Source organism: Nuphar pumila, chromosome 3 (assembly GCF_984573655.1).
Source record: "Nuphar pumila chromosome 3, dmNupPumi1.hap1.1, whole genome shotgun sequence".
Lineage (NCBI taxonomy): Eukaryota > Viridiplantae > Streptophyta > Magnoliopsida > Nymphaeales > Nymphaeaceae > Nuphar > Nuphar pumila.
The window spans coordinates 146,578,954-146,604,262 of record NC_143251.1 but is presented as its reverse complement, the minus strand read 5'-3'; the positions used below and the strand labels follow the sequence as shown (position 1 = coordinate 146,604,262).

At 41.1% G+C, this 25,309-nt stretch overlaps 3 protein-coding genes across 5 annotated transcripts; 2 read left to right on the top strand and 1 right to left on the bottom strand.

Moving 5' to 3' along the window:
- Positions 1-4,833: 4,833 nt before the first annotated feature.
- Positions 4,834-7,942, top strand: LOC149844328 (protein CORTICAL MICROTUBULE DISORDERING 3-like). Its single transcript, XM_090001077.1, has 5 exons — positions 4,834-5,940; positions 6,264-6,479; positions 6,580-6,671; positions 7,111-7,381; positions 7,463-7,942. The coding sequence occupies exons 1-5, from the start codon at positions 4,834-4,836 to the stop codon at positions 7,940-7,942; spliced, it is 2,166 nt and encodes a 721-aa protein (XP_089857203.1).
- A 1,704-nt stretch (positions 7,943-9,646) lies between these two features.
- Positions 9,647-12,980, top strand: LOC149844327 (serine/threonine-protein phosphatase PP1-like). The gene is made up of 3 exons (XM_090000504.1): positions 9,647-9,848; positions 12,137-12,696; positions 12,786-12,980. Exons 1-3 carry the CDS (start codon positions 9,647-9,649, stop codon positions 12,978-12,980), a joined length of 957 nt encoding a protein of 318 aa, XP_089856630.1.
- A 432-nt stretch (positions 12,981-13,412) lies between these two features.
- LOC149844326 (uncharacterized) lies at positions 13,413-25,047 on the bottom strand. 3 transcript variants are annotated; one of them, XM_090000500.1, is made up of 14 exons: positions 24,967-25,047; positions 24,796-24,839; positions 24,269-24,351; positions 23,905-24,031; positions 23,027-23,203; positions 22,741-22,923; positions 22,532-22,643; positions 22,413-22,446; positions 20,623-20,660; positions 20,487-20,521; positions 20,260-20,412; positions 16,799-19,416; positions 13,766-13,852; positions 13,413-13,647 (listed from the first exon to the last, which is right to left on the bottom strand). In XM_090000500.1, the coding sequence occupies exons 5-14, from the start codon at positions 23,104-23,106 to the stop codon at positions 13,583-13,585; spliced, it is 3,405 nt and encodes a 1,134-aa protein (XP_089856626.1). In that variant the 5' UTR covers positions 23,107-23,203; positions 23,905-24,031; positions 24,269-24,351; positions 24,796-24,839; positions 24,967-25,047; the 3' UTR covers positions 13,413-13,582. The 3 variants fall into 3 exon arrangements, with proteins under 3 accessions (XP_089856626.1, XP_089856627.1, XP_089856629.1); XM_090000501.1 differs by lacking the exon at positions 23,905-24,031; XM_090000503.1 differs by lacking the exons at positions 24,796-24,839; positions 24,967-25,047 and having other exon boundaries at positions 24,269-24,385.
- Between the last annotated feature and the right edge of the window lie 262 nt (positions 25,048-25,309).

Genomic DNA, 25,309 nt, shown 5'->3' with positions numbered 1-25,309 from the left:
CACATGTCTCAGGGATCGACTCTTTCAGAACACAAGGTCGACCTTGTTCAGAAAAGTGAACTCTTATTTCATGGATTTTTCAACATGAAGATTCACATAACATTGTTCATCAAAAAAAATTAACCAAACATCAAAGAATCCAACATTTAATACACATGAATCAACACCCCTAAAATCAATAGTCAACTTATAAAGTTTTGGGATCGACTCTTGCTTAGTAAGAGTCAACCCAAATACTCAAGGATCAATTCTAGACTCAACAAGAGTCGACCCCCAAGAAATAAGGGTCAACCCTCGTGTGTCAAGGATCAATACTCAGCAAGAGTTCACCCCAGGGTTGACCCTCGTGGGTTTTAGAAAACAATAAAACACAGCAGGGGTCGACCCTTCAAAAACAGGGGTCAAGCCTCACTAGTCTAGGTTCACAAAGTATATAACAGGGTAGGGTGGACCCTCAGGCTTGAATAGTGACTCTGTGAAGCAATAGGAGGTCGACCCTAACCTACAAGAGATAACTACTATGCTTCACAACCTTAGTTATCTTCTTCAAAACTGAGATTTAAAACCGAAATGCCACTCATGATGGTGCATAAGATCTGCGTATGTGTTACGTACATATAAAAGTATATTTTAATATCACATAATCCTATGCATTTCGCATAAGAAAACCTACCTCAAAAAGCTGTATATTCTTATAATGGTGAAAGATTTACGTTGTGGCAAAGCAGGAGGAGGATGCTCGAATAATCCGATGAAATTATTGTCCGACGGTGGTAGTAGGCATAGTCGGTGGTGGAGGAAGCACCTAGTTGGGTGTCCTAGTGAACATGAGTGAGGCAAAGAAGAGAGTGTGTGTGAGAGAGAGAGAGAGGAATGGGTTTTGAAAAGAGTCTAGTGTGGGTATTTATAGAGAAAATGTGTGAATGGGGTGGTGGCAAGTGTTAACATTCAACACTTGTAAAAATGAATTTACAAGTAGAAAGGAGGCTAATATGTGTATGGGGTTTGAAATTTGGGTATGGGATGAGTTGGATCCAACTGAGGTTCAATCTAAGTCCAAACACCATTAAAGTTGGTTGGGTCCCTAGTTTGGGTAACTCGGTCACATCTAGTTATATACTAAAATTTCAACTACGTCCCTTTTAAAAAAAAGTAAAATAATTGAGATACCCTATTAAGAAATTTTAGAAATGACCATTACATTTGTTGGGCAGTTGACTAAGCCAATCAACCCAGGTTTGGACGATTATGACCTTCAGGTCATAATTGTCCCCATAACTTTTTTGAAATAGCCATTTTGCCCTAAAAAATTGTTGGATACGCTCCAAACTCGTTTCAACTTCGTTTTTGATGAAATAAAGACCACTCTTCACAAAATTTTGATATGAACAATCATGTACTCGATAATCATAATTTAGGCCTCAAAATTTCCATTATTTAGATATTAAGAAAATAAAAAATATCAAAACATGCTGAATATTTTAGTGGCAGTCAAGGTTGATGCCCCTGGTTCATTGTATGTTGAAGAAGGGTGCATGAAGCCACTGTAGATGCTGAATGCATTGTTGAGAAAGTGTGGCATGTCATTGAGGCTTTGATTACTGTATGTGCAAGTTGCATAAACAATATCACGATAAGTATTATGTCAGATTTTGGGGTAACACATAGTTTTGCATATACAAAAAAAGTGGAAAGGTTGGGACTCACCTTGAAGCGAAGCGATGGTCAGCTGGTGCAACCATTTGAGGTCCATGAAGTGGCTTAGATGGTGCCCATTCAAATAAGCAGTTGGGTGGGGTTGTGTGACTTGACCACAATTGAACTCAATGATTTTGATATCGTCCTTGACATAAACTCCTTCGATTGGACTAAGGCAGTTTTATTCTCTCACTTGAAGGCATTGGTGATAGCCAACAAGAAGACTCCTTGCATGATCCCAACGTTGTTTGTCGGATCATCGGAGTTGCATGTGGTGTCAGCCTTGAAACTGAAGGACAAATTGCAGAAAGGGGAGGAGACTTACCGGACAACTTTGAAGAAAGTGAAGGAATGAAACATGTAAGGTTTGGTGCCTGAGGTGGTGTAGGAGGTGTTGAAAGACTTTGAGGATGTGTTGCCAGTGGAGATGCCCAAGGAGTTGCCTTTGTGGCATGATGTGAATCATGCTATCGGATTGGTCCTGGACGTACATCCCTCAACACAAGCCCCGTATCAGATGGCCCCTCTCGAGTTGGTAGAACTTTGAAAATGATTGAACGAGTTGTTGAAGGCTGGGTTTGTTCAACCATCCAAAGCTCTATATGGTGCCCTGATATTGTTTCAACGCAATAAGGATGAGAGTCTTTGTATGTGTATTCACTATAGAGCATTGAACAAGTTGGCAGTAAAAAACAAATACCCCTTGCATCGTATTGAAGACTTGTTCGATCTGTTGGGGACAATAATGATATTTACAAAGTAGGATTCGTGATATGGGTATTACCAGATTCATATTGCAGAAGGAGATGAGCCTAAGATCGCTTATGTTACGTACTGTGACTTGTATGAGTTTCGTGTAGTGCCGTTTGGGCTAACCAATGCCTCAACAATGTTCTGCAATTCGATGAATAACGTGTTTCGCCCCTACATAGACAACTTCATGGTGATGTATTTAGATGCCATTAATATCTATAACAAGTCGTTGGAAGATCATGTTCGGCATTTGCAGTTGGTGTTTGGGATGTTGAGGGAGTATTAGTTGTTCTTGAAGCTGGAGAAGTGCATGTTTGCACAAGCAAAAGTGTCATTTTTGGGAGACTTTGTGAGTGGTGGTTGTGTGGAGATGGATCCACATAAGATTCTGGTTGTTACGGAGTAGCCTACACCTGCCAAAATCACAAACCTGCGATCCTTTCTAGGCTTGGCAAACTACTAAAGACAGTTTACGAGCAGGTATTCAAAGATTGCTGCTCCCCTCACAAACTTGTTCAAGAAGGGGCATACATGAAAGTGGTCGGAACAATGCGAGAAGACCTTCCAGTCCCTTAAGAAAGCATTGATGAAGGAGCTAGTGCTTGCGTTGCAAGACTTTTCAGTATCCTTTGAGGTTGAAACAAATGCATCAGATATGGCGTTGGGTGCGGTGTTGCTATAGGAAGGGCACCCAGTGGCTTACGAGAGTCATAAGTTAAGCAACATAGATCAACACTATACAATCCATTAGAAGGAGATGGCAACAATAGTGAATTTCTTAAGGTTGTGGAGCCACTACTTGCTGGCTAAACCCTTTGTGGTGCAGACAAATAATGTGGCAAAGAATTACTTTTCAATAAAAAAAGGCTTACACTAAAGCAAGCTCGATGGTAGGATTTTTTGTCTGAGTTTGATTTTGACATAGTGCATAGGGAAGTCTATGATGCACTAAGTCATGTGTCTTACCTTAACATTATTGTGCATGTTGTATGAGATTTGCTACATTGCACAAGAGAGGTGATTGCTAGTGATCTAGTGACTAGTCAATTTTGTATACATATGCTTATTGTGTTCCTATTGAGTTTTTATGAGTTTGACTCCTGTATGACCAATATTCAGGTAATGAGTTGGAAGTAGGAGTGATGGGGGGATGCTACGGGTGGTATTAAGAACCAAATGCTTAGATATATGATCAAACTTAAATTGAAAGACTTATTAATTTGTTTGACAATTGTTTAGAAACATTTTATTTAATTGATGAATGATTTTAAATTGATTCATAAATTGTATGTATCTTTTATTTTTTGAGTTTGAATTCTTTCGTTGGAACTGAATTACGAGTTGAATCTAAACCCAAGTCCAATATGAGAATTGGATTCAGTCCCTTACTGAGTTGAAATACTTGTAATCTGCTCAAAATTCTAAACAAAACTAAAATAAATGTTTTTCACGGTTTTTGTTCTTGGTTGTATCTTTCTCGAACTTTGTTCTAATTGACTAATATATACTAGTGCTTAGGCAAAAGTCCGTTAGTGTTAAGTCTAGTTGAAGCAATGCCATCTATATGACACCAAAACCTAAGAGTGGGGACCCCCCTTTTTCGTGAAAACAATTTCTATGAGGGGGTGGGGGCGCACTGAAATCCACGGAATATATACCTCTTCCATGTATACACAAGTAACACAACCCAACTGACTGATACTAATTGGGGCCAAGTTTGTAAGGTAGCAACAAGTTTGAGAATCCGAAAAACGTGTTTGGTCGGACATGGTCAGTCTTGATCAGATCGAATCCAAAGTCAACCAGGTTACTAATTATAGGGTCATATATAGGCTACCGGACCCTGGTCTGATGGGCTGTTGACTGTCCTAGTTCCTTGTTGTGTCCCTCTGCGCGCCCAACAAGCGACAGCGACCCCACATGCAACTTTTAGCAGGCCCACCCACCACCCGTGATCCATCCTTATTTGGATGGAATTGGACGGCACTGGCTCATGAATCCTGAGTCGTTGTGGACACCTACAACTAAGAGAACCAACGGGTGCTTGGCCGCGAGAGAAAAAGCTCGCCGACCCCGACCCCGACGGGCCCGACCCCGACCCCGCTCTTCATCCAACGGCTCACGTGACAACGTCTATTCATGGCCGTCTCCCACGCTCCGCCAAATCAGCAAGCGGGAGGAATTCAAATTTCGAAAACCCAAACCTAACTCAGCAACGGTAACCCTTTATCCTTACTTAGACCCCCTGTTCCCTCCCCTTCATCCGTTTCATTTCTTCTCTTTACCAAAAAAAAAAAAAAACCAACCCTAACAAAAAAAAGGGGCGAGTTCGATCAAACTGAGAAAAGAAGGAAAAAAATCGCCGGATTCCGACTGCCTGCCATGGCTTCTCTCACGCCGGGAATCCTGCTGAAGCTCCTGCATTCCATAAACTCCGACGTGAAGGTCGCCGGGGAGCACCGGTCCGTGCTCCTCCAGGTGATCAGCATCGTCCCTGCTCTCACAGGAGCCGACCTTTGGCCCAACCACGGCTACTACATCCAGGTCTCTGACTCCTCCAACTCCACCTACGTCTCCCTCTCCGACCGGGACAACGACCTCATCCTCACCAACAAGCTGCAGCTCGGCCAGTTCGCCTACGTCGAAAAGCTCGAGTTAGCCTCTCCCGTTCCCCGAGTCGCTGGAATCCGACCTATCCCTGGTCGCCATCCCTGCATAGGCAACCCGGAGGCCCTCATAGCCAGGATCTCCAAGACCGGCTTCATCATCCAACCTGTTTCCGACCCAAAACAGTCCATGGAACCTATCCTCGCCTACGTCTCTTCCTTGAAGAAATCGGACCCGCTTCAGTCTGAGAACGGTGTTGTTTCCCGACCCGTCTTCACTTCCCAGGAGAATCTGCCTTCCGGAAAACCTGAAGATGCCAAGGCGTCCAGGAAGCGGGCTCCCTCTCCGACACCTTCCGTCGGAAAAAGGGATGAGCCTAAGACGGAGAAGCGGCTCCCATCGCCGGTGGCCGGTAGGAGGTCGGCGTCTGTCGATAAAGCAAACTCGCGGTCTGCGTCGCCCGTGCCTTCCAAGTGCGTCGTGCCGAGCTTGGTCACTGCACAAGAAGAGAACAGGAAGTCGGGCAGGGAGCCAGCGATCGTCGTCCCGTCAAGGTATAGGCAACCTTCACCAAGTAGCCGGAGGACGGTGCAGTGCTCCCCAGGCAGAAGGACTGTGCAAGCATCGACGTCGTCCAGGCGTTGCTCATTGTCGCCAGGGAGAAGGCTTTCTGGTGTACTCAAGGTTTCAGCGGCGCTGGCGGCCGTTGAATCGGCAAAGAAGAAGTCGGCTGGCGTTGGGATCTCTAAAGCTTCGGACGAGGATTCGGGTTCGGGGAGAGCGCTAAGGAAGAGTTGGGAGGAACCTCTTCCTGGAATGGAGAAGAAAGAGAAGGGTGTCCCCAAAAACAAGCCAAACGTGAAAGCGATCTTGCGAACTCAGGTGTGTTTTGCATCTTGGCCGTTGGAAACCATCAGTTGTGTAGAGATGATTAACCATGTCTAGTTGTCTACTATGCTATCCTTTGTGCCATCCCTCTTGATAAACACCTTTTGGATTATGGGACCGAATTATGTTCAAAAATTTTCTTTTTGACCGATTATATCCTTGCATGATTAATCTTCAGTGTTATTTATGCAGTTTTTCCTCCTCCAATCATTGCATTTGGTTTTATATGGCAGTTATTGGGGCTTCTAGTTTTTTTTTTTTTTAATTCCGAATGTTAGGCTTGTAATCTTTTGTGATTCACTCTGATGAGACTGCAGGAAGCCATGTCCCGGAGATTGAGTGATGCTAATGTGGTGCATGATGATGATTCTGCTTCCTTTGAGAAACCAAAGTTGTTTTGCAAGAATGATTCTGACTCGATGGTGGAGAAGCCGAGGCATGTTGTTCCAAGAATCATTGTGCATGATCGGAAGTGGACCGACGGTAGCATTTCCTTAGATTCTGTTCATCCTAATCTGGCAAAGTGTGGAAAGGTGGTTGAACCTTTCCTTCCTTCCTCCCCCCATCTTTTCCCAGCTGCTTTAAGGGTCCAAGATGAGGCATGCTGATGAATTTCTTTTTCTGAACTGCTAGGAGGCTGTACGAAGGAGAATTCTGGCATCCATGGCTGCTGCTGAAGCTCTAGAAGAGGCATGTGTTAATGAATCCTTGATTAGAAGCCTAAGGTATACTTCCCCCTTCATAGTTGTTCCCTGTACTTGTCTGCTGCTGGTTTTATCCGGTAATGAGTTTTTTTTTTCTTTTTTTTTTGTGATAAACAAGCTTGGGGATAAACCCATGTATGATTCGATCCTGCTACCCCTTGGTTATGATAGTGCAACCTAACCATCCAGCTACCTCGTTCGTTGTCAATGTATTATCATCATTATAGCTCTATGATCCTACTCTTTTTCTTTCATCTATGTGCATTTGCATTTGGTTTTCCTTAGACATTTTTCTGCTTTCAATGTACGGTGATGTTTTAATATCAAGTAAAGCTTCACACTTTCTAGCAATGGAAGTTACTAATTGCCGATGCATTCAGTTGCAAGGTCTCTTTCTGGAAGATGAACTTTCTCCCCCTTCTTTCGTACATTGATCTTCCTGATCTGTTGCTTTGTGCAGCATGTTTTCTGAGTTATGCGCTTCTGCCAATGCTGTTGACCCTCTTCCTTCCCTTGATCGGTTTTTTGAAGTGTACGACAATGCTGCAAAGTCAATAGCAATTGCAGAAGCTCTTTCTGTTTGTCGTAGTAATGATAATTCCCCAGATGCATCACCAAACAAGCTGACTTTGCTGTATAATGATAGATCAAAGTCAATATCTGCTTGGGTTGAAACTGCATTGGCAGTTGATCTTGAGTCCATCACATTGTTAAACAAGCAGAATGAACTAGCAACCCCCTTGCTTTCAGCATTTAACCAAGCTTCTGTAGAAAAGCATCAGGCAGGAAATTCTGACAAGTTTAATTCAAAGCCTCCCTCTCCAATGAAGTCTGGCACCATGAAGAGGTTCTCCACAAGTACGGCTTCCAAGAATAATTCTACCCAGTCATTTGGAGTATGGACTAGGGGTAATGGAGTGAAAGAGACTGCTGATTTTGCAAGGAACTTGAGGTGGGAGATGCAGCTTTGGTTTCTGCAGTTTGTAGAAGCTGCATTAGAGGCTGGTTTTCGAGTGTTTGGGGAAAACCATGGTCATGGGAAAAGCTTCCAACATGAGGGCAGTCAGGTTGCTGTTATCGTATCACAGTTGAAACGCGTTTTTGCATGGTTGGATCTGGTATTCTCAAATAAAGTTGAGGATTCCTTGTCTAAGAAGACAGATCAGTTGAAAAGGAAGATTTATGGATTCCTGATTCAGCATGTGGAGTCGGCTGCTAGTGCTCTTGATCATCAGGCTAATGTTAATATGTCAAAATCAGCTTCTGTGAATTCTTCTACTGCTGCTACTTGATTATTTCTTTTTCTTTTATCATCATATTGCTGTGTATTTAAGACCTGGATACCTGGTACCTCTCTCGATGGTCTTGGACTGGATACTTTTTTACGTATCTGTTTCTGTGGACCTTTGAGCATCTGTGTTCTTCATGGGTTCTTCTGTGAAGTAATTTTCACTTTCTGGGTCTTGTTAAAAAATAAATCTACTCTGTTTTGAAAGGTCTTCCTTGTACCTTGAAATGTCTGAAGTTAAAACTAGGGTAATTTGGCACTGTTCCTTTGTGTGCAAGAGTTTTGAAACTCTGAAGAGTCTCATGAATTACTTTTGACGACTACCCGATCTTTTTGATAAACTATTCATGGCCTACTTCTTGTGGAAGTATAATTGTGTTTGCAAATAAGATGCTAGGCTGGTGACTTGTTATGTAAGATTAATATACTTTTGAGTACATCACAAAAAAGCGCACTGATTCGTCATTAGATTCAATTGCTTTTTCTTTAATGCATTTCAAATATTTGCTTAAAATATGAAAATATTTGTTCGCTCCATCCATAAAAATTTTGATGGTTAATGAAATGAATGTTTTGGTTAACTGAATGTATAAAAAGGACCAGGTATGCTTTGATAAAATTTCAACCATGCAGATATAATACTTGAAATTTTGATGGTTATTTATAAAATAGCTGCAATTTTTTTTCTTTTTCCCTCTGTAGTTCGCGGTTTTTAAGCACCGTTGATATTTTTGACAATAGCCCACGAAAAAATGTGATGTTACACGATATCTGGAATTCAAACTTCCAGAAAACGTCCATTTGGTTGTCAACAGTGGCAATTTGATTGCCTTTTAATAGTTTTGGAAGTAATTGAAGTGCTTGCCATGCAGTTAAATATTCCATGTGATGTAGCTCTTTCGAGATGATGGCATTTGTTGTTTTCTCGGATAGAGAGATTAAGCCATAACAGTCAGGAGCTTCTTGGACCACAAAAATGCTGCAATGTCCCATCACTTTATATCATCAGAATTTGCAGTTGGTTCGTTCGTGAAGCAGTATCATCCAAGTTTGAAATGCAAGGCATGAAAAAAGAAACGAAGATTCATTCCCCTTTCAGTCTTTACGGCCGCACAAGCACAGGGTAGGCACGGACGTAATAAGATCATTAGTCGCCACTGATAATTTTTTTCTATGAAAATAAGGTCATCGCCCTGATGGCATTTATCGATTAGTAGCTGAATCCTATCATTGAGTAATTTGGGAATGTCAGGTGTTGGGACGACGTGTCAACCACGTGGGATGGCTTTTTTTAGCGCAACAAACCGAGTCATGGGTTGGAGATCCAAAAATTAGAAGCGATCCACTCCTCTCCTCAATGCGGCAACGCCAACGTGGTCCGGCAAAGGCCAATGCTGGCTGGCGGGGGTTGACAGAAGGGATCATCAAATGAACCCACCACCACCACATACATATATATCATCACCTCCCTTTCAAAAGGCAAATGCTCCGCAAACGGCGGGAAGCGTGGATGGCGGCACGACACCAGCGGAAGAACCCCTAACAACGAACGGAGCTCCCCTCTTTCTTTCCGTTGTCGTCTAGAGTCCGACGAATATACCCACATTCGCAGAGAGAGAGAGAGAGAGAGAGAGAGAGAGAGAGAGAGAGAGAGAGAGAGAGAGAGAGAGAGAGAGAGAGAGAGAGATCTACGACGGTGGTGATGGGGATGGAGGAGAAGTTGTTGGACGAATTGATAAACCGGTTGTTGGAGGCCAGGAAAACCACCACCACCACCACCACCAACAAGTCGGGGGTGAAGCGGGTGCAGCTGATGGAGTCGGAGATAATGCAGCTCTGCTACGCTTCCAAGGACATCTTCCTCAGCCAACCCAACCTCCTGGAGCTTGAGGCACCCATCAACATCTGCGGTCAGTCTCGGCTCTCTAACCAATCTCCTTGATGATCTTTTCATCCCAAACATTTCCATCGCCTTCGGAATTTTGTGGCATTTCGATGGGAAGGAAATCTCTATTCTTGATAACGTGCTGCTGGCCTCCAACTTTGTTTGCGGTTTTGACTCCTTGATCTTTTCAGCCGTTTTTTTTTTTTGTTTTTTTTCTTTTGTTTTGGAGGTTCGTCATATATACGGTAAAGAATATCATACATGCTTTCTAATGCCTTTTCCCATCTGGGTGTTGGTGGTTATCTCGATTTAGTGCAGGCGCATTAATGCGTTTCCCTTAACGTAGGATCATGATTACATCTGGTACAATGAAAGTGTGGTAGTCCATCGTTTTTGTTGCTATGAAATGCATAGGGGAATGTCAAGTTGGCCATGCGTTAAAACTCGATGACCACATTTTTGGGAAATTATGATGAAGAACCTTTAACAGGATTTCTAGAGTAGCAGAAATTTTAAGAAAATTGTGAAATGCTGCTTTTCCAATAAGAAGAATAATGCCTGCAAAACATTGAACACATATTTGCAGGGACATTTGCATTGCGGCTTAGAAACACATTTTCCATTAGTAAGTGTGCTTTCTGGATTACATAACGGGAAAGCAAACCACATTGTTCTATTTTAAGTGGGTTCTTCCAAGGGTAAGTTTTCACCTCTTTGTCAATAATGTTTTCAAAACATAAGATTGTTGTTTGATGAAGTTCAAGATCCTTTAGGAAATTTGCTTTAAAACAGATAAGAGTGGATTCCAACAAGGTTCATTTGGTATTTTTCCAACATAGTTATCAACATTTGATTACTCTTGTTAGTCCTTTTGAATTATAGAGCTGCACAAAAAATTACGACCGACCCATAAATTTTGTGTAAAATGTTTTAAAAAAATCAGAGTTTCCCTCGTAGTTCTTTGTGTTTTCTGTCATTGTGAAAGCATTCGCTTGCTTAGGTATGCACAAATATGAAACTACAACACTTTCGACTAAGCATTCGCTTGCTTAGGTATGCACAAATATGAAACTACAACACTTTCGACTAAGCATTCGCTTGCTTAGGTAGGTGGCTGGTTATAGCTTGTTTCAAACAAAACTGTGTTCATCTAGGTATTCTTGGTGCGTTCTTCCTTGTTTTGGTGGTCCTCGACAGAATGAGTGCATCCACAACATGGGGTTCGTTTTCATCCCCGTGTTAACACCACTATAAAAGCCGACCTAAAAGTGCTCTTATTTTCATTTTTGGCACTTCTCTGAAATATTATAATCAGATAGTCATGGTATGCATGCATCAGCAGTCATGTTTCAGATAGGGGCCTGTGTGATTGCTGGGCAATAAAAAAGAGTTGGACCAACCCCTGTATCCATATTCCATCCACACTCATCTTCTTGCTGTAGATTTAGCCTGCTTTTGGTTCTATTTTTAGCAGTTTGTGCCACTCATTATCTATTCTTTTCTAGCAATTCTTGTGCACATTTTTCATGGTTAGTCTTTTGCGAGAAGTCCTATGAAGTGACTGACTGGGAAGCCCATCTCCAACCGGAGGTTAAGGACCACAATATTGCCTAAATCCAAGGAATGTTTCACAAAACGGGAATGAGGATCAAGTCTCGTATTCCTTTGCCACCTAGCCAAGCATGTATGCCACCCAGTTTAGTTGCTTAATGTTCCCCTCTGCAATGCAGTCTTTGGCACATGATAACAGTGAAAAACTATTGCCAAGAACCTTCTGCCAAAATGTCGCCACTCTGAGTGTATTCACGAATTCAGTATCTGTACACTGCTTGTTTGCTTGCCTCTTTTTTCCTTTTTGATCCTCATCGTGGGTCCGGTGGCAATAATTCTATTGAATCTGTGGAATGCTTCTTTGCTAGATTTGAAGTATGGATCATGGCTACATATTTTGTCGCAAAGAATGCTTCTACTATTATCTATCTCGGAGGTGTATCGGTTTCACCAATGTAAATGATTATGGTTTTTGATGCATAACCTTTTTGATTGTGGTGTTTCCGCCATAAATTTGTGAAAGGAGATCAGGTGCTGGAGACTCTCACTTCAGGCACCTGACCAACCAATCCATGGAGAGCGTTGGTTGTCCACAGGGATTGGTCACTCAGGTTTGAAGTGCCCCACAACACTTGGAACTCCTCTACTGAACAAGTGATGGATGTTGTCAGAAGCATTACCAATTTTCCCAAAATGCTGTTATCCTCTTGCAGGTTTGTATTGAATAACGGCTTTCTGATGATCCTTTTGTGTTCCTTGCAGGTGACATCCACGGTCAGTATGCAGACCTCCTACGCTTGTTCGAGTATGGTGGCTACCCTCCACGCGCCAACTACCTGTTCCTGGGTGACTATGTAGACAGAGGCAAACAGAGCATAGAAACTATTTGCCTACTGTTAGCATTCAAGATCAAGTACCCCGAGAACTTCTTCCTCTTGCGAGGAAACCATGAATGTGCATCAATTAACCGAATCTATGGCTTCTATGATGAATGCAAACGCAGGTTCAGCGTCCGACTCTGGAGGACTTTCACGGATTGCTTCAATTGTTTACCTGTTGCAGCCATCATAGACGATAAAATTCTCTGCATGCACGGTGGGATATCACCAGAATTGGATACCCTGGATCAGATAAAGACGATCGAACGGCCAATAGATGTGCCGGAACAAGGGCTGCTGTGCGATCTTCTATGGGCAGATCCGGATAAAGACATTAAAGGATGGAGGGAAAATGACAGAGGGGTCTCTTTCACCTTTGGAGCAGAGAAGGTGGCCGAGTTTCTAAAGAAACATGACTTGGATCTCATTTGTAGGGCGCACCAGGTGACTTTTTTCGTGCTTCTCAAATCATACATTATATGATACCCAGTCATTGGCATCTGGTTTTCATTCTAACAACATTCTGCGTTCAGGTTGTGGAAGATGGGTACGAGTTCTTCGCAGATAGACAGCTTGTCACCATATTTTCTGCTCCCAATTACTGTGGAGAGTTCAATAATGCAGGAGCCATGATGCTTGTCGACACAAACCTCCTCTGCTCCTTTCAAATTCTTAAGCCTGGAAAGGGAAAGATCGGATCCTCTTCTAGCTCGTCAAGGTCAGGATAATGTTCCAGTGCGACATTAACGTAAGGGAAAAGACATTGGTCATGGCACAAAACGATGTACCTTTTCAACAAGAGGGGAGAGCGTGCTGCTGTCATCTGCACCGCTTACACGGGGAGAAGGTTTGCAGACGCCTCCATAATTTGCATTTCTTTGTATGTGTTGGCACAAATGCCACCTGAATGTGTACATGATCTGAAAATTTGTCTCTGGGACAGCCCGATTAGAAAAGAAGCGCTGGCTTGGGGTGACAAATATTTCCCTTCGCCAGCATGAATTGCTTTGTTGTTTATTAACAGTGAAAGGTCCTTAAATTGCTATGGCATCATTTCCTCCGCAATTTGACTCCAAACACTTTAGGAATGACAGCTTTCCTATTCATAACCAAGTAAAAGAGCTTCTTTCCCTATTTTTATGCAACCATTCATCTTTAGCTTGAGGAAAACATATTACATTGATAATCACATTCTGTACAGATGCAACTCTTACAAAGACACAAAACACCAATTTTGCTACTAATTAATGTAAATTAGGACAAATATTGAAAGACTTTCCCGTTCAGATTCACGTGGCAAATGGCAACTGTCTCGGCACCAAAACTAGCATCAACGTATCTTTGTCTCGCTTCCTTTGTTCCTAAAAGTTGACAGTGAGAAGAATGACCTTGTTGCTGTAAAGAAACAGTAAAAGTATGGTGTAAGCAGATTCTTTCAAGGAAGTTGGTGCAGAAAGTAAAATAGCCAGAATAAGCATCAAATTTCTGCAGTTATGGCAACTGGCAAGCTAACCTTTGGTAGAGGTGGAAGTTGCAGAGGCTTGGTCCTCTCGTAATTTTGGGGAAGAAGACTGAGCAAAATTGCTGAGATTTGAATGATCTGAAGAAAAGCAAAACAGTGAAAGCATGAGAATCACACAGCAAAAATGACTATGATTCATGACATAAAATTGTTGATGTGTATGAACATAATGCAGGCATCATGTACCCAACAATCACAGATAAACTTAAGGGGAACTTTTCATGCACATACAAAAGGTAGTCTTTGAATGGTGCAGTTAAAATTAGGAAACCATGGCAGGTCCATGAAGCCGCTTGGATATCAGGATTGCAATATAATAGCAACGGTTATACAAGCAAACATCCAAATTCCCCAGATTTTTCTTGAAGAATGGCCTTCTTTTTCCATGATAAGAAAATAATGTCATAAAGAAATGGAATTTGAAACAAGCTCCAAGCTATGTTACAACGACATGGCACTTAAGGTGCCGTAGCCGGACACAGCATTTGCCATATCCTATATACTTATATTATATTATATTTTCAATATATAATATATATTTTAGATATATAATATATATTTTCATTATATATTTTAGATATATAATATATATTCTACAGTATATATTTAGCCATGCCCCCTTACCCACATTTTTTGGAATTGCCGTGTCGTACCCTCCATTCCCGTACCCGCACCTGTACCCAGGTGACATAGGCTCCAAGGCAAGGACATGAATCTTGAGGGCTTCAGAATTTTAACAAGATCTTAATAGCTGATCATGTCGTTGTGGTATGTTGGAACAAAACAAATACACTACAACCCCTGATTTACAGGCCTTGAGAGCGTCAGAGAAGAGCCATGATTAAATAAGATGAATCAAGACACCATATATGAGCAAGGTGCAGTGACCACAGTTTGCTTGATTATATGAAGTTTGTACAGTTATCAAGGTTTAAAAATAACTAGATGCATTTGTAAGAGCATTCATGGTCACAAAGTAGCACCCCTACCTACTCTCTGCTAATTCGGGATCGTTTTGGCTTTCCACTGGATAAGGTTCGAGAAATTATGATGCTGCAGTAAAATGACACACACACACACACACACACACACACACACACACACACACACACACACACACATATATATATATATATATATATATATATATATATACTCTGCTCTAATGCAATGAGGCCCAAATTCACAGCTCCTGGTCCGGAAAGATAAATCTTGCTTCTCCAGCTGTTACTGGACTATAGAGAGAGAAATAGGAAAGGATGTATAGAATCCTGCACTTCTAAATGACAGGGTGGGGAAATGAAACAATCAGGAAAAAGATAAGCAAGAAACAAGGAAATAATAACCAATATACAAACAACAACAACAACTACGCCTTCATCCCAAAATAATTGGGGTCGGCGATATGAACCAAAAAAGAAAATCATTATGGGTCTTCCACATGAATCCTTCTCCTCCAATCATTTCTATCCAATGCCATGTCCTTGGTGAGGTTCAAAGCATTCATATCCTTTCCTATCACCTCCATCCATGTCTTCCTAGGCCTACCCCGACCTCTTTTAACTAATATATTTTCCCATTTCTCCATCCTTCTAACTGGAGCATCATTAGGCCTTCACCGAATATGTCCAAACCACCGTAAACGATTCTCTCTCATCTTATTTTCAATGGGTGCAACGCCTACCTTCTTACGTATCTCCTCGTTCCGAATCAAATTCATAAGCTTACAATAACAATTAGGAAACACGAGAAAAGAATGCTAGCAGTGATGGATTTTGGGAACCTATTTAGAAACCACAAATACTACATGCTGACTGGCCTTATGGCAACTGAATGCCTCAAGTGTGGTGTTAACGCTTCCTATGGAAATCAGAATAAAAGGAACATAGTAGCTAAATACTTCGTACATGAAACTGAAAGAGAAAGGAAAATAGTAGTTAAACGTTATGGTTAAACATAAAATGAATGAAAAGGCCATCTACAGTCATGGTAAATGACTGCATTTTCACTTGGTCTATGGCCTTGTTAGGGCTATCAAGGACAAAATAACACCATGCTCTTGTAAAAGCATTCATGGTTGGAGTGATGGGCATTCTCTTTTACGGTGTAGCACTTCAGGATTGTCATACTTTGGATTTCCACAGGTTATCTCATATCTGTCAGCAAGAAAGATGCTAATAATTAATGAACAGAGACTTCACAATCAGTTCATTACTCTACCAATTAAAACTAGGAAAATATCAGCAAAAATACCAAGAAAGAAGGAAACTGGGAACTCCAAGAAGTGCAGGATGACCTCAAGGCGATCACCAGAGAGGGAAGGCATGGGCTAAACCTTGTACAGCTAAGAATCAAGAGATGAATATAACCCATATGAGACGGATCCCATCCAAGATGAACTATGTGGGCATTATAAGCTTTTCCTAATCTGAAGAAAATTATTTTTTCATCATGAAAGAGCTCAGAATTACACTAAACAACTGTTATATTAACACCTATAAAGGCCTTATCAATTCAAAACAAATTATAGGGCACTGGCACTGCAACATCTTGAAAGAAATACAGTATAAAAAAAGCAGGAAAAAGTAGAAAAGAAAAAAGGATAAAGCAACTTTTGTGGCAAAAGCTTCACTGTTTAGGATCCCGTGTCAGCCAAAGCATGTTGTCATTCAAATAATAGCCCTAAATATGAGAAAAGAGTTTCAAGTAATGAGAATAAGAATTAAGCTGGATACCTTTGGTGTTCAGTAATAAAAACTGCTAGGTATAATTTGATGTATACTGCAAGAATTGTACAAAGCATTTGGGAGATCTGAGACAGAAACTGATTGCATTGAAAAAATTGCATAAATTTGGCAAAAATGATAAAGAGTAACTTCACATAATTGACTACTAAATATTTGTTTTTAAGAATAGCCTGAGGACCTTGACATTATTATATATGTCATTGGTTGGATGACTCATATTTTCACATTTGCTGTTACCTTTTTCGCAATAAATAATCATAAATGGTGACATACGTACTTGGTAAGTGGTCATGAAGGGCATTGTACTCCACACTTCTTTTGCTTGAGTTCCCTCCATCATAGCTTTCTCCAAGCATAGCCTTCTGCTGTCCAAAACCTTTCACATGTGGTGCAGACTTCCTCAGCAGAGCATCTATATTCCTTTTGCTAAAACCTTTTTGTTCCTCATTGTCATCCTCACCTTCTGACAAAACTGGTGAGCTGGACCATCCTGTCATACCATCACCACCTCGGTTCTTCCTAGCAAACTTTAGAAGCCTTTTAAATCCCTTTGGTGAATCTTTCTGATAAACCAATGCCGGAGGATTCTCTGCATTTCCCCACTCACTTGTTATCTCAGATTCACCACTATCAGCCTGAAGCATCTGTGACAAGGAGTGGCGGACGTGGGGACTCTGTATAGACAATTCTGGACCAACAACTGTAGGAATTGTTGCTTGTAGTAGTGTGTTTTCATGCCCCACTTGCTTCTCTTTCTGATCCATCTCAGCCCATATCAAATCTGTCACGTCCTCCTGTGCATGCATTTGACCAATATCTATAGGAGCTTCTACAGGAAATGTGGCTTCAGTTATAAAGCACTCATCTGTGTTAGAACGCAACTGCTCTGGGATATCGTTCTTGTTGTCAGGTTCAATAATGCCATCTCCAAGCTTCTCAGGGAAGTTCTCACAGTGCCCTGATCCTGTAACATCCACTTTCACCTGATCCACTTCATTGCTTTCTGGCAACTGAGGAGCATCCACCATTATAGTGTCTGTCTCCAATTCTTGGGTTTGGGTAAGGTTTGTCTCGGCCTTAGATGAGCCATCAAGCTGTGCTGCTTTTGTTTTAACAACAACAGGACCAACACCAGGGCCAATTCCTGTCCCCTTACGCAGGAAAGGCTTTGATTCCAATGGCACCACACTGCTTTTCTTTGTTACCTTGCTGTAGAAGCTTGGCTTGGCTGAAGTCATTGCTGAATCATCGGTGGCTGCAGTAACACCAGTTTTCTCACCACATAGACCATTGCTGCTTTTTCTTATCATATTATGCTTCTTGTCATCCTTGCTCTTTAAGCCAGGCTTTCCTTCACTTTGAACTCCTTTTTTTGTGTTTTTAAGCTGCTGTGTTTGAGATCTTTCTGTTCTTGGATTTGTCCGGGCTGGGGAGGGCGCTGGTTGGTGTTTCTTGCGAGTGACTGCATTTGAAGTGGATGTGGGAGTGGCAGAAGTTTTAGTAGGTATAGTGGAGATCCTTGGTGATGCTGCTGATGAAAAAGGGCTACGTGTTGCAGAGACTGGTGAAGATTTGGTTGGGGCTTTTTTTGAAGTGACTGGTTTTGAATTTTCACGTTTTGGTAATCCTGATGGAGACGAATTTCTTAGAGCCTTTTGAGATGGCCCCAGTTGATCTTGTTTGATATTAGCACCTCTGGACTTGCTGGACATTTCTGCTTTCCTTCGCTCAAGATCATCCTGCATTGCCTTGAATTTGGTGTCTTTCTCAGCCCTTTTTCCAGCATTTGCTCCTCGCAGCCTTGCATTCCTCTTCTCTTTGTACTGTTCATAGAAGCCACCCTTCGGTGAATTTGATAAATCAAGGATTGCCTGGTTTGCACCATTTTCTGGTTGATTTTGGTAACTGGTAGGCTTGTTGTCCATCATTTTAAGCAACATTTGATTCAACTCAGCATCCTGCTGTTGATTCCATTCAGCTGCTGTTAATTCATGTTCACAAGTTTCATCGACTTTGGGTGTAGCTAATTCAGTAGCACCATTTTTGGGAGATTCCTTCTTATCTCTCTCAATAGCATTATCTGTATTTAGATTTTCAGCACCAGAATGCATCTCGGATGAAGCTGGAGGATTTCCTTCTGTCTTATCTTCCAAGATCTTCTGAACAGAATTCTCGGTGGCTCTCTGAGCAACATTGTCAGAAGTACCTTCCTGCATACATTTTATGGAACTATCTTCCATACCTGAACTCCATCTCCTCAAAACAGATTTCTTTGTGTTGATAAAAGAAGCCCCTGTCTCAGCAGAAGCTCTTCTTTTCTGAAAGTCCAAACTTAAGTCTTTCTGTTTGCTTTCAAAGAGGTTTATCGCATCCTGAACACTCATACTCCTCACAGAACTTTCAGTTTTTTTAGGTGCCTCTGTTGGGTCTACATCCTCGCTACTGTTTTCAGTTTCCCTATTTATAGCTGGTATCTTTTCCCTTGCAGGATAGAAACCTAGACTCTTAATGGTCAGTGCTGTTGATCTGCGTGAGCCAGATCTACCAATCTGGATCCGACGCATTGGGGATGCTGACCTCCTTGGTGATGCTGATCTTATCATAGGTCGACTTCTTTCAGTAGGATTTTGTCTTTCATCACTTGAACAAGATGATTCTTCACTGTCAGTTGGTGTCTGCCTTTCAGCTTGAGCAATTTTAGCAGGAGAGACAGTATTTCTTGAGCATTTTTCTCCGTTAAGGCAACTTAAAGCTGAAAGACATGCATCTGGAACTTTGTTTATGCTAGTTCCATCATTACTTTCAGAAGTTACATCAGAGGTTGAATGCTTGTTATCTGATACATCTGCTGCTTGACTATGTTGGCTCATAGCAAAGTACTTCAAAAACAAATTCCTGGTATATTACCATAATGTAAGTGCTTACAAATGAAAGACAATATTGCAAATCCTAATGATGTCCTTGACAATTTTAGACTCATGGATACCTGAATCACATAAACCATTATATAATACAGTTGAAAGATAAGCTATCATATACTGGAGGCACTTGGAAATCAGAACTTCTTCATTGATAATCAACATTTAGCAGAAAACATGCACACAACCATCCAGTTGCACATGCACATGCACATGCATCCATGCGCCATTACAACACACATGCACAAACAAACAAAAAGATTCGTCAACAGTAATCACTCATCTTTCCATTGAGGGAATACTTAGCAAATCAACAGATAGATACATGTACACTTATTGTCATGAGCATGCATAACTGTACAGATATACACATGGCACATTTTTAGAGTCTCCAACATAGTTTAAGGTTTCCTTTAGAGGGAAATTCCCAAAACACTATGAATGTTTAAGTCAACTGGATCATTGCAGGTAAAAAAAATGAGAGAGAGAGAGAGAAAGACAGAAAAACAGGGGTACAAATGCTGAAAGGATTTTCTTGATAAATGTCTATTTTGGTATGTAAAATTCGCTAAACTTGTGCAGCAGAGATCTACCACATGCTAACATCAATTTGACCACACCAGGGTAGAACATTAGTCAGTTTGGTCCATGACAAAGTCGTTCAGACTGAAGTCAAGAAGCACAGAAATGTGGCATTGAATAAAAAATGGAACATAACTATGAAAACATTCACAATTACAAAGATCTCGATATTAACGAATACTAGCAGGAAATATGCTCTAAATGTATAAGAAAATTCAAGAGAGTTCAGGTAAGTTACTTCAGATTTGTAGACCCAAACATCTGAGTGAATTCAAGTAAATCAGAAAGTTCCTGAAATGAGCAAGGGCCACCTGAAGCTCGATCTAGTGTTCTGGTCAACTCCTCTCTCAGTGTTGTTAGTTTCACATCCATCGCACACAATAGCTCATTCCTGGCATTGTTGATTTTGTAGGTTAGCGTAGGCACTGAGGCTAAAATCTGAGACGTTCTGGTTAAAGAACTTACTTTGTTGCATCACAAGATGCTCCCAGGACGTTGGACTGTAAGTGAGACCACATGTATATGTCAATCAATCAGGCAATTTGATGCTAAGTAGATGAGGGTGCAAATAATAATAATTGCGATAAGAAAATGATGTTACCTTGTCTGTTAGCTCCAATCCTTCTAAGTAGCTGCTATCTGTTAGAACATGGAAAAAACCAAAACAAAACTAAGCTCTAATTCTGCAGCAGAAGCACACAAGGAGATAATAGAGCAAAGACAGGGTAGCTGAAATGGACATGAAAATCTTTTCACTTGTAAACCAACACCCATTTTCATGTTTACATCCTTGAGGAATGCATGAAAATGTTTCTTCAGTCATAACAATCTAGCACTCAACCATGGACATATGTAGGACGCACAATCTCATAGACCTTTAACTTAAATTAATCAACACATGAACCCATGGCTTCTGACATACAATTCCTTCCTTGAAAGAAAGTTCATCCTTGTCTTTGTGTACTTCAAAAGCTATGTGTCCAAGAAAAGACAAATATACTTGTGTTGGTTACGGACTATGATTAAATTGAACTATTGGTTGCTCCCTCCTGTTTTGTTGGGTGCATGGTCCCTCAAAAGTGTTAACCAGCAACCAATCAATGGGATTGAAAATTAAGAATCACACCCCCGCCCTTGTGGAATGCATGAAAATTAAGAATCACATCCTTGTGGAATGCATGAAAATGTTTCTTCAGTCATAACAATCTAGCTCTCATCAACCATGGACATATGCAGGATGCACAATCTCATAGACCTTTAGGGTAAATTAATCAACACATGAACCCATGGCTTTTGACATACAATTCCTTCCTTGAAAGAAAGTTCATCCTTGTCTTTGTGTACTTCAAACACCATGTGTCCAAGAAAAGACAAATATACTTGCATTGGTTACAGACTATGATTAAATGTGAACTATCCTCCTATTTTGTTGGGTGCATGATCCCTCAAAAGTGTTAACCAGCAACCAATCAATGGGATTGAAAATTAAGAATCCCGCCCCCACCACACACACACACACACACACATGCCTGCTGCAGATATGGAGAACCAGAAAAGGTAAGACCACAGGCTGTTCGCAATTCAATTCATCCCTCAGAATAGAATATGCTGCAACCGTTCCAATCAACAATGTTGTTCAAATCCACAATGGGAAAACATAGGCACCTACTTGGACCTTGGTAGCAGAGTCTACTATCAATCTGAAATACATCTTCTGATCCACAGTTCCATAGATTCGAGAGGAACAACATGTAGCTTGCTTTCTCATCTTGACTACAATATGCTTCCATCCTTAATGGGACATACTCTCATCATCACTGGAAGCATAATCACCTATAATGGTATCTCTGTTCTGTTGGCATCAAGTTGATGCCAGTTTGTGATGCTACTTTTACAAACTTCCTTATGATAAAGGATGAACATGTAAGCGACATTTATCACATAGGATAAGATGAATCCTATGTATGAGCCCACTTACCACGCCTATGAATTGAAGGAATAAATGAGGTACACAACTATATCCAAGTAAGCATAATAGTTCCAGTATACCTATTATATTATTAATTCATAGCCATCTCTATATAGGACCACAAAAACAACAATAATGTTGACACAGACCAAAGATTTTTACCACAGGATTATTGATTGGTGTGAAACCCACCAAAACAAAAGCATAGGCAATTCTGCACTTCTCCTGCCCCAGGTTTTCCTATGTTTCCATTGTTCTCCAATGAGATGGATAAGCCACCATAAAGGGATTCATGGTCATTAGGAAACATAATGGTGATGAAGAGTGTATATGCGAGTAAGTTACATAAAGAAGCGATTCTGTCAGGTTAATTCAATTGACACAAAACAATTGCAAACATTTGTAGTGAGATAGAAACATACCTGTAGTTCCTCTCAAGGAACCGTCCCCATCGCCCTGAAAAAGTACATGCTCTGATCATCAAGTGTGTTTTACTTGGGGTGAGGAGCACATAAAAATGAAATCACATAAGCAACTCTACCTCAGAATAAAGAGAAAGATGAAACCTCCTAGCTTCCTCCAATTGGGACATCTCATTTGAAAGTTCACAGGCATGTTCCAATAATTCGGATGCACCAACAATACGGAAAAACCTATGAAAATGCAATTCAATTGGTCAAATAGATAATAATGGGCACATTGCTATGGTTGACAGAATTATGCGACTTCCCAAGAGAAATCAAGTCAAACCTGTCCAATGTTTCTTTAGTAAACCAACGGGCAATCTTGGGGCTTTGAGTGGGTTGCAGTTTAAAAATCTCATTTGTATGGTCAAAGTGATCTTTTGTGGATGGTATATGCGAGGTTATCTGTTCTAGACGCCATAATGCCAGCCTCTCTGCCTTCTCTTGGTGACATAGAGATACCTCGCAGCTGCCAATTGAAAGGACAAGGGGACAGAATTTTAACCACAATCAAACAATAAGGAAATAATAACAGTAACATCAATATTCGTAACAATAATAGTAGCACGCACCCATTGTTTTGTGGCAAAATTTTAATTGCAACGTAATCCAGAGGCCCATTGACACCGGTCGCTGCTTCCATTTGCCACATTGCTTGGCCTAGCAATTTTCTCCAAGAATAACTCCTCTCACAACCACGAGAGCATTGTCAGGCAATCTCACACCAGACACATGTGCATTACATGACACTGTGAGCATGAACATCAACACCAGTAAGAGTCAAAAGCATCAATGACACTAATGCTTCTATTTTCAGAAAAAAACAGGCATCAACTGGGAAGAAACATTTATAACAAATTAGATTACAAATCTGCTCGTCATATTTTCCTAGGATATAGTCCCCATCACCATGACTATCTCTGCATAAATCCAGTCAACCAAAAAGTCTTCATCTCTCGCCATGTTTTTTCGACGAAGAGTCATTTTCCTTTCATAATTTGCAGCCTATGACTCAACCTAACCAACCCACTATAACCGAGAGTCTTTTCCTTGTCCCCATTACCGTTGCCCCACCTTCCCTTCTGGAGTCCAACGTCCCTCCTACTCCACCTGCAGTGCCTAATCCATCTCCTATCAACCCTAGTGCATCTATGACTCCTCTCTTAGATGGCGTAGAGACCACACCCCTGCTGTCACCTGTCCTTCCCGACCCCCCTCCTCCTCCTCTACGAACTCAAAACTCTTAAGCCCAAGCAGTTCCAAGACACCATACATCCTCTGCTCATTGCCCTCACTGAATTATTCACAAACATTGAACCTACTACCTTTAGACATGCCCAATCCCGGCATGATGCTATGCAGTTAATTTGCAGCCTTGCTAAAAAATAAAAATTGGACACTTGTCCCTCATGATTCATCCCAGAATCTCATTGGATGTAAGTAGATTTACCGCATTAAAAGGACAGCTGAAGGAATCACTTGAGCCATATAAAACCCGCCTTGTTGCGAAGGGATTTCAACGGGAAGCAGGGATTGGCTACTTTCAAACACTTAGTCCTGTTGTCATCATTCTTGTGCTAAACTCAAAGAAAGACACGAGACAATGTTAGGGTGGGGACAGAAAGATCCGAATGTTTCGACCCTTATTTCTTGTTATAGGAAAAAGAAGAGTAGGGCTTCTTTGTCAATATAAAAAAAGAAGCTGATTCGGAATGCTGTAAACAGAAATGATTAAGCAAACCGGTATAATTTTGCAGATGAAAGACACTTGTTAAAATAACAATTGCTGTAAGTGTATATCATAAATCACCGACCTGACAGCATTTTCCTGTTTAAATCCATACTTCATGACAAGCTCAAGAATCATCAGAATCAATGGTTGGTTGTCGGAAAGATGCTTCAAAATTAAGAAACAAAAGATGAATTCAGATCTGCAGCTCAAATCATCATGGGAATAAAAGGGATCCCATTAAAAGAAAACATTTATGAATTCCATAAGGAAGGAGAAGGGAGAGGTTCAGTGACTACCCCCAACCGAAATCAAGTGAAATGAAAAATCACATCCATCACATTTTCAACAATTTTCTCGCTAAATTGCAGAGAAAAAATTTTGGTGTCCCCACTCAACCATTCTAGTCTCCAAATCAAACAGACCAACGAAAAGAAAGAGGAGTGCGGAGAGCAAAAAAAAAAAAGACCTTTTTCTTTTTTTCCTGAAATCTTGAACCTAAGAAGCGTTAACTCAACGCAAATATGCAAGGCTCAAAGATCAAATCTTTAACGAAGAATCTTTAGACCAATACCTGCGCAGGAACAAGATTTGAAGACGAAGAAAACGTACCTTCACAAAAGTGTGGAGAGAAGGCCCAAATGTGACACATTTTCCTGATCGAGGCAAAAAGACATGAAATTTACAGGTGAACAACGTAAAAATCAACGTTATCATCAAACATCAGTCTCGAATATTAGATGGATCTAGAAGAAGCACAGAGTAGGAAGAAAGAGAAGGTACCTCAGAGTGAACCATCCTTTTAAACTTTGACGAAATTCTGTTGAATCTTTACCCCTTAAATTCGAGAGAGGTGGAGGCGGAGGTGGAGGTGGACGGGACCAGACAATGAAACGGGACGAAAAGAAGAAAAGAGAAAAAGAAAGAAGATGAAAGCTGTCAACCTTCAGACACACACCACTGTCAATTGTTCCACTTACACCTTTGGTGTTTACTACAGGTGTCCCAAGGCCCCCCTTGTCATTTCCAGTTCTAAGAATTTTAAAAACAAGGGGTTATATTTTAGGTGAGGGCAACGGGCCGGGCGGCCCGATGGGCCAAGCCGGCTAGTCATGGGTTGGGTTTG

Bases quoted from the DNA above. Each gene is read 5' to 3' on its own strand.
- LOC149844328 (XM_090001077.1), top strand. From the start codon at position 4,834: ATGGCTTCTCTCACGCCGGGAATCCTGCTGAAGCTCCTGCATTCCATA. The intron at 5,941-6,263 runs GTGTGTTTTGCA...ATGAGACTGCAG, and splicing joins AAGCGATCTTGCGAACTCAG to GAAGCCATGTCCCGGAGATT. The intron at 7,382-7,462 runs GCAACCCCCTTG...TTTAATTCAAAG, and splicing joins TAAACAAGCAGAATGAACTA to CCTCCCTCTCCAATGAAGTC.
- LOC149844327 (XM_090000504.1), top strand. From the start codon at position 9,647: ATGGAGGAGAAGTTGTTGGACGAATTGATAAACCGGTTGTTGGAGGCC. The intron at 9,849-12,136 runs GTCAGTCTCGGC...TGTTCCTTGCAG, and splicing joins GGCACCCATCAACATCTGCG to GTGACATCCACGGTCAGTAT. The intron at 12,697-12,785 runs GTGACTTTTTTC...TTCTGCGTTCAG, and splicing joins TCATTTGTAGGGCGCACCAG to GTTGTGGAAGATGGGTACGA.
- LOC149844326 (XM_090000500.1), bottom strand. From the start codon at position 23,106: ATGTGGCAAATGGAAGCAGCGACCGGTGTCAATGGGCCTCTGGATTAC. The intron at 20,661-22,412 runs GTATGTTTCTAT...ATGTTCTAACAG, and splicing joins TTCCTTGAGAGGAACTACAG to ATAGCAGCTACTTAGAAGGA. The intron at 19,417-20,259 runs GTAACTTACCTG...GTAATATACCAG, and splicing joins TTTGGGTCTACAAATCTGAA to GAATTTGTTTTTGAAGTACT.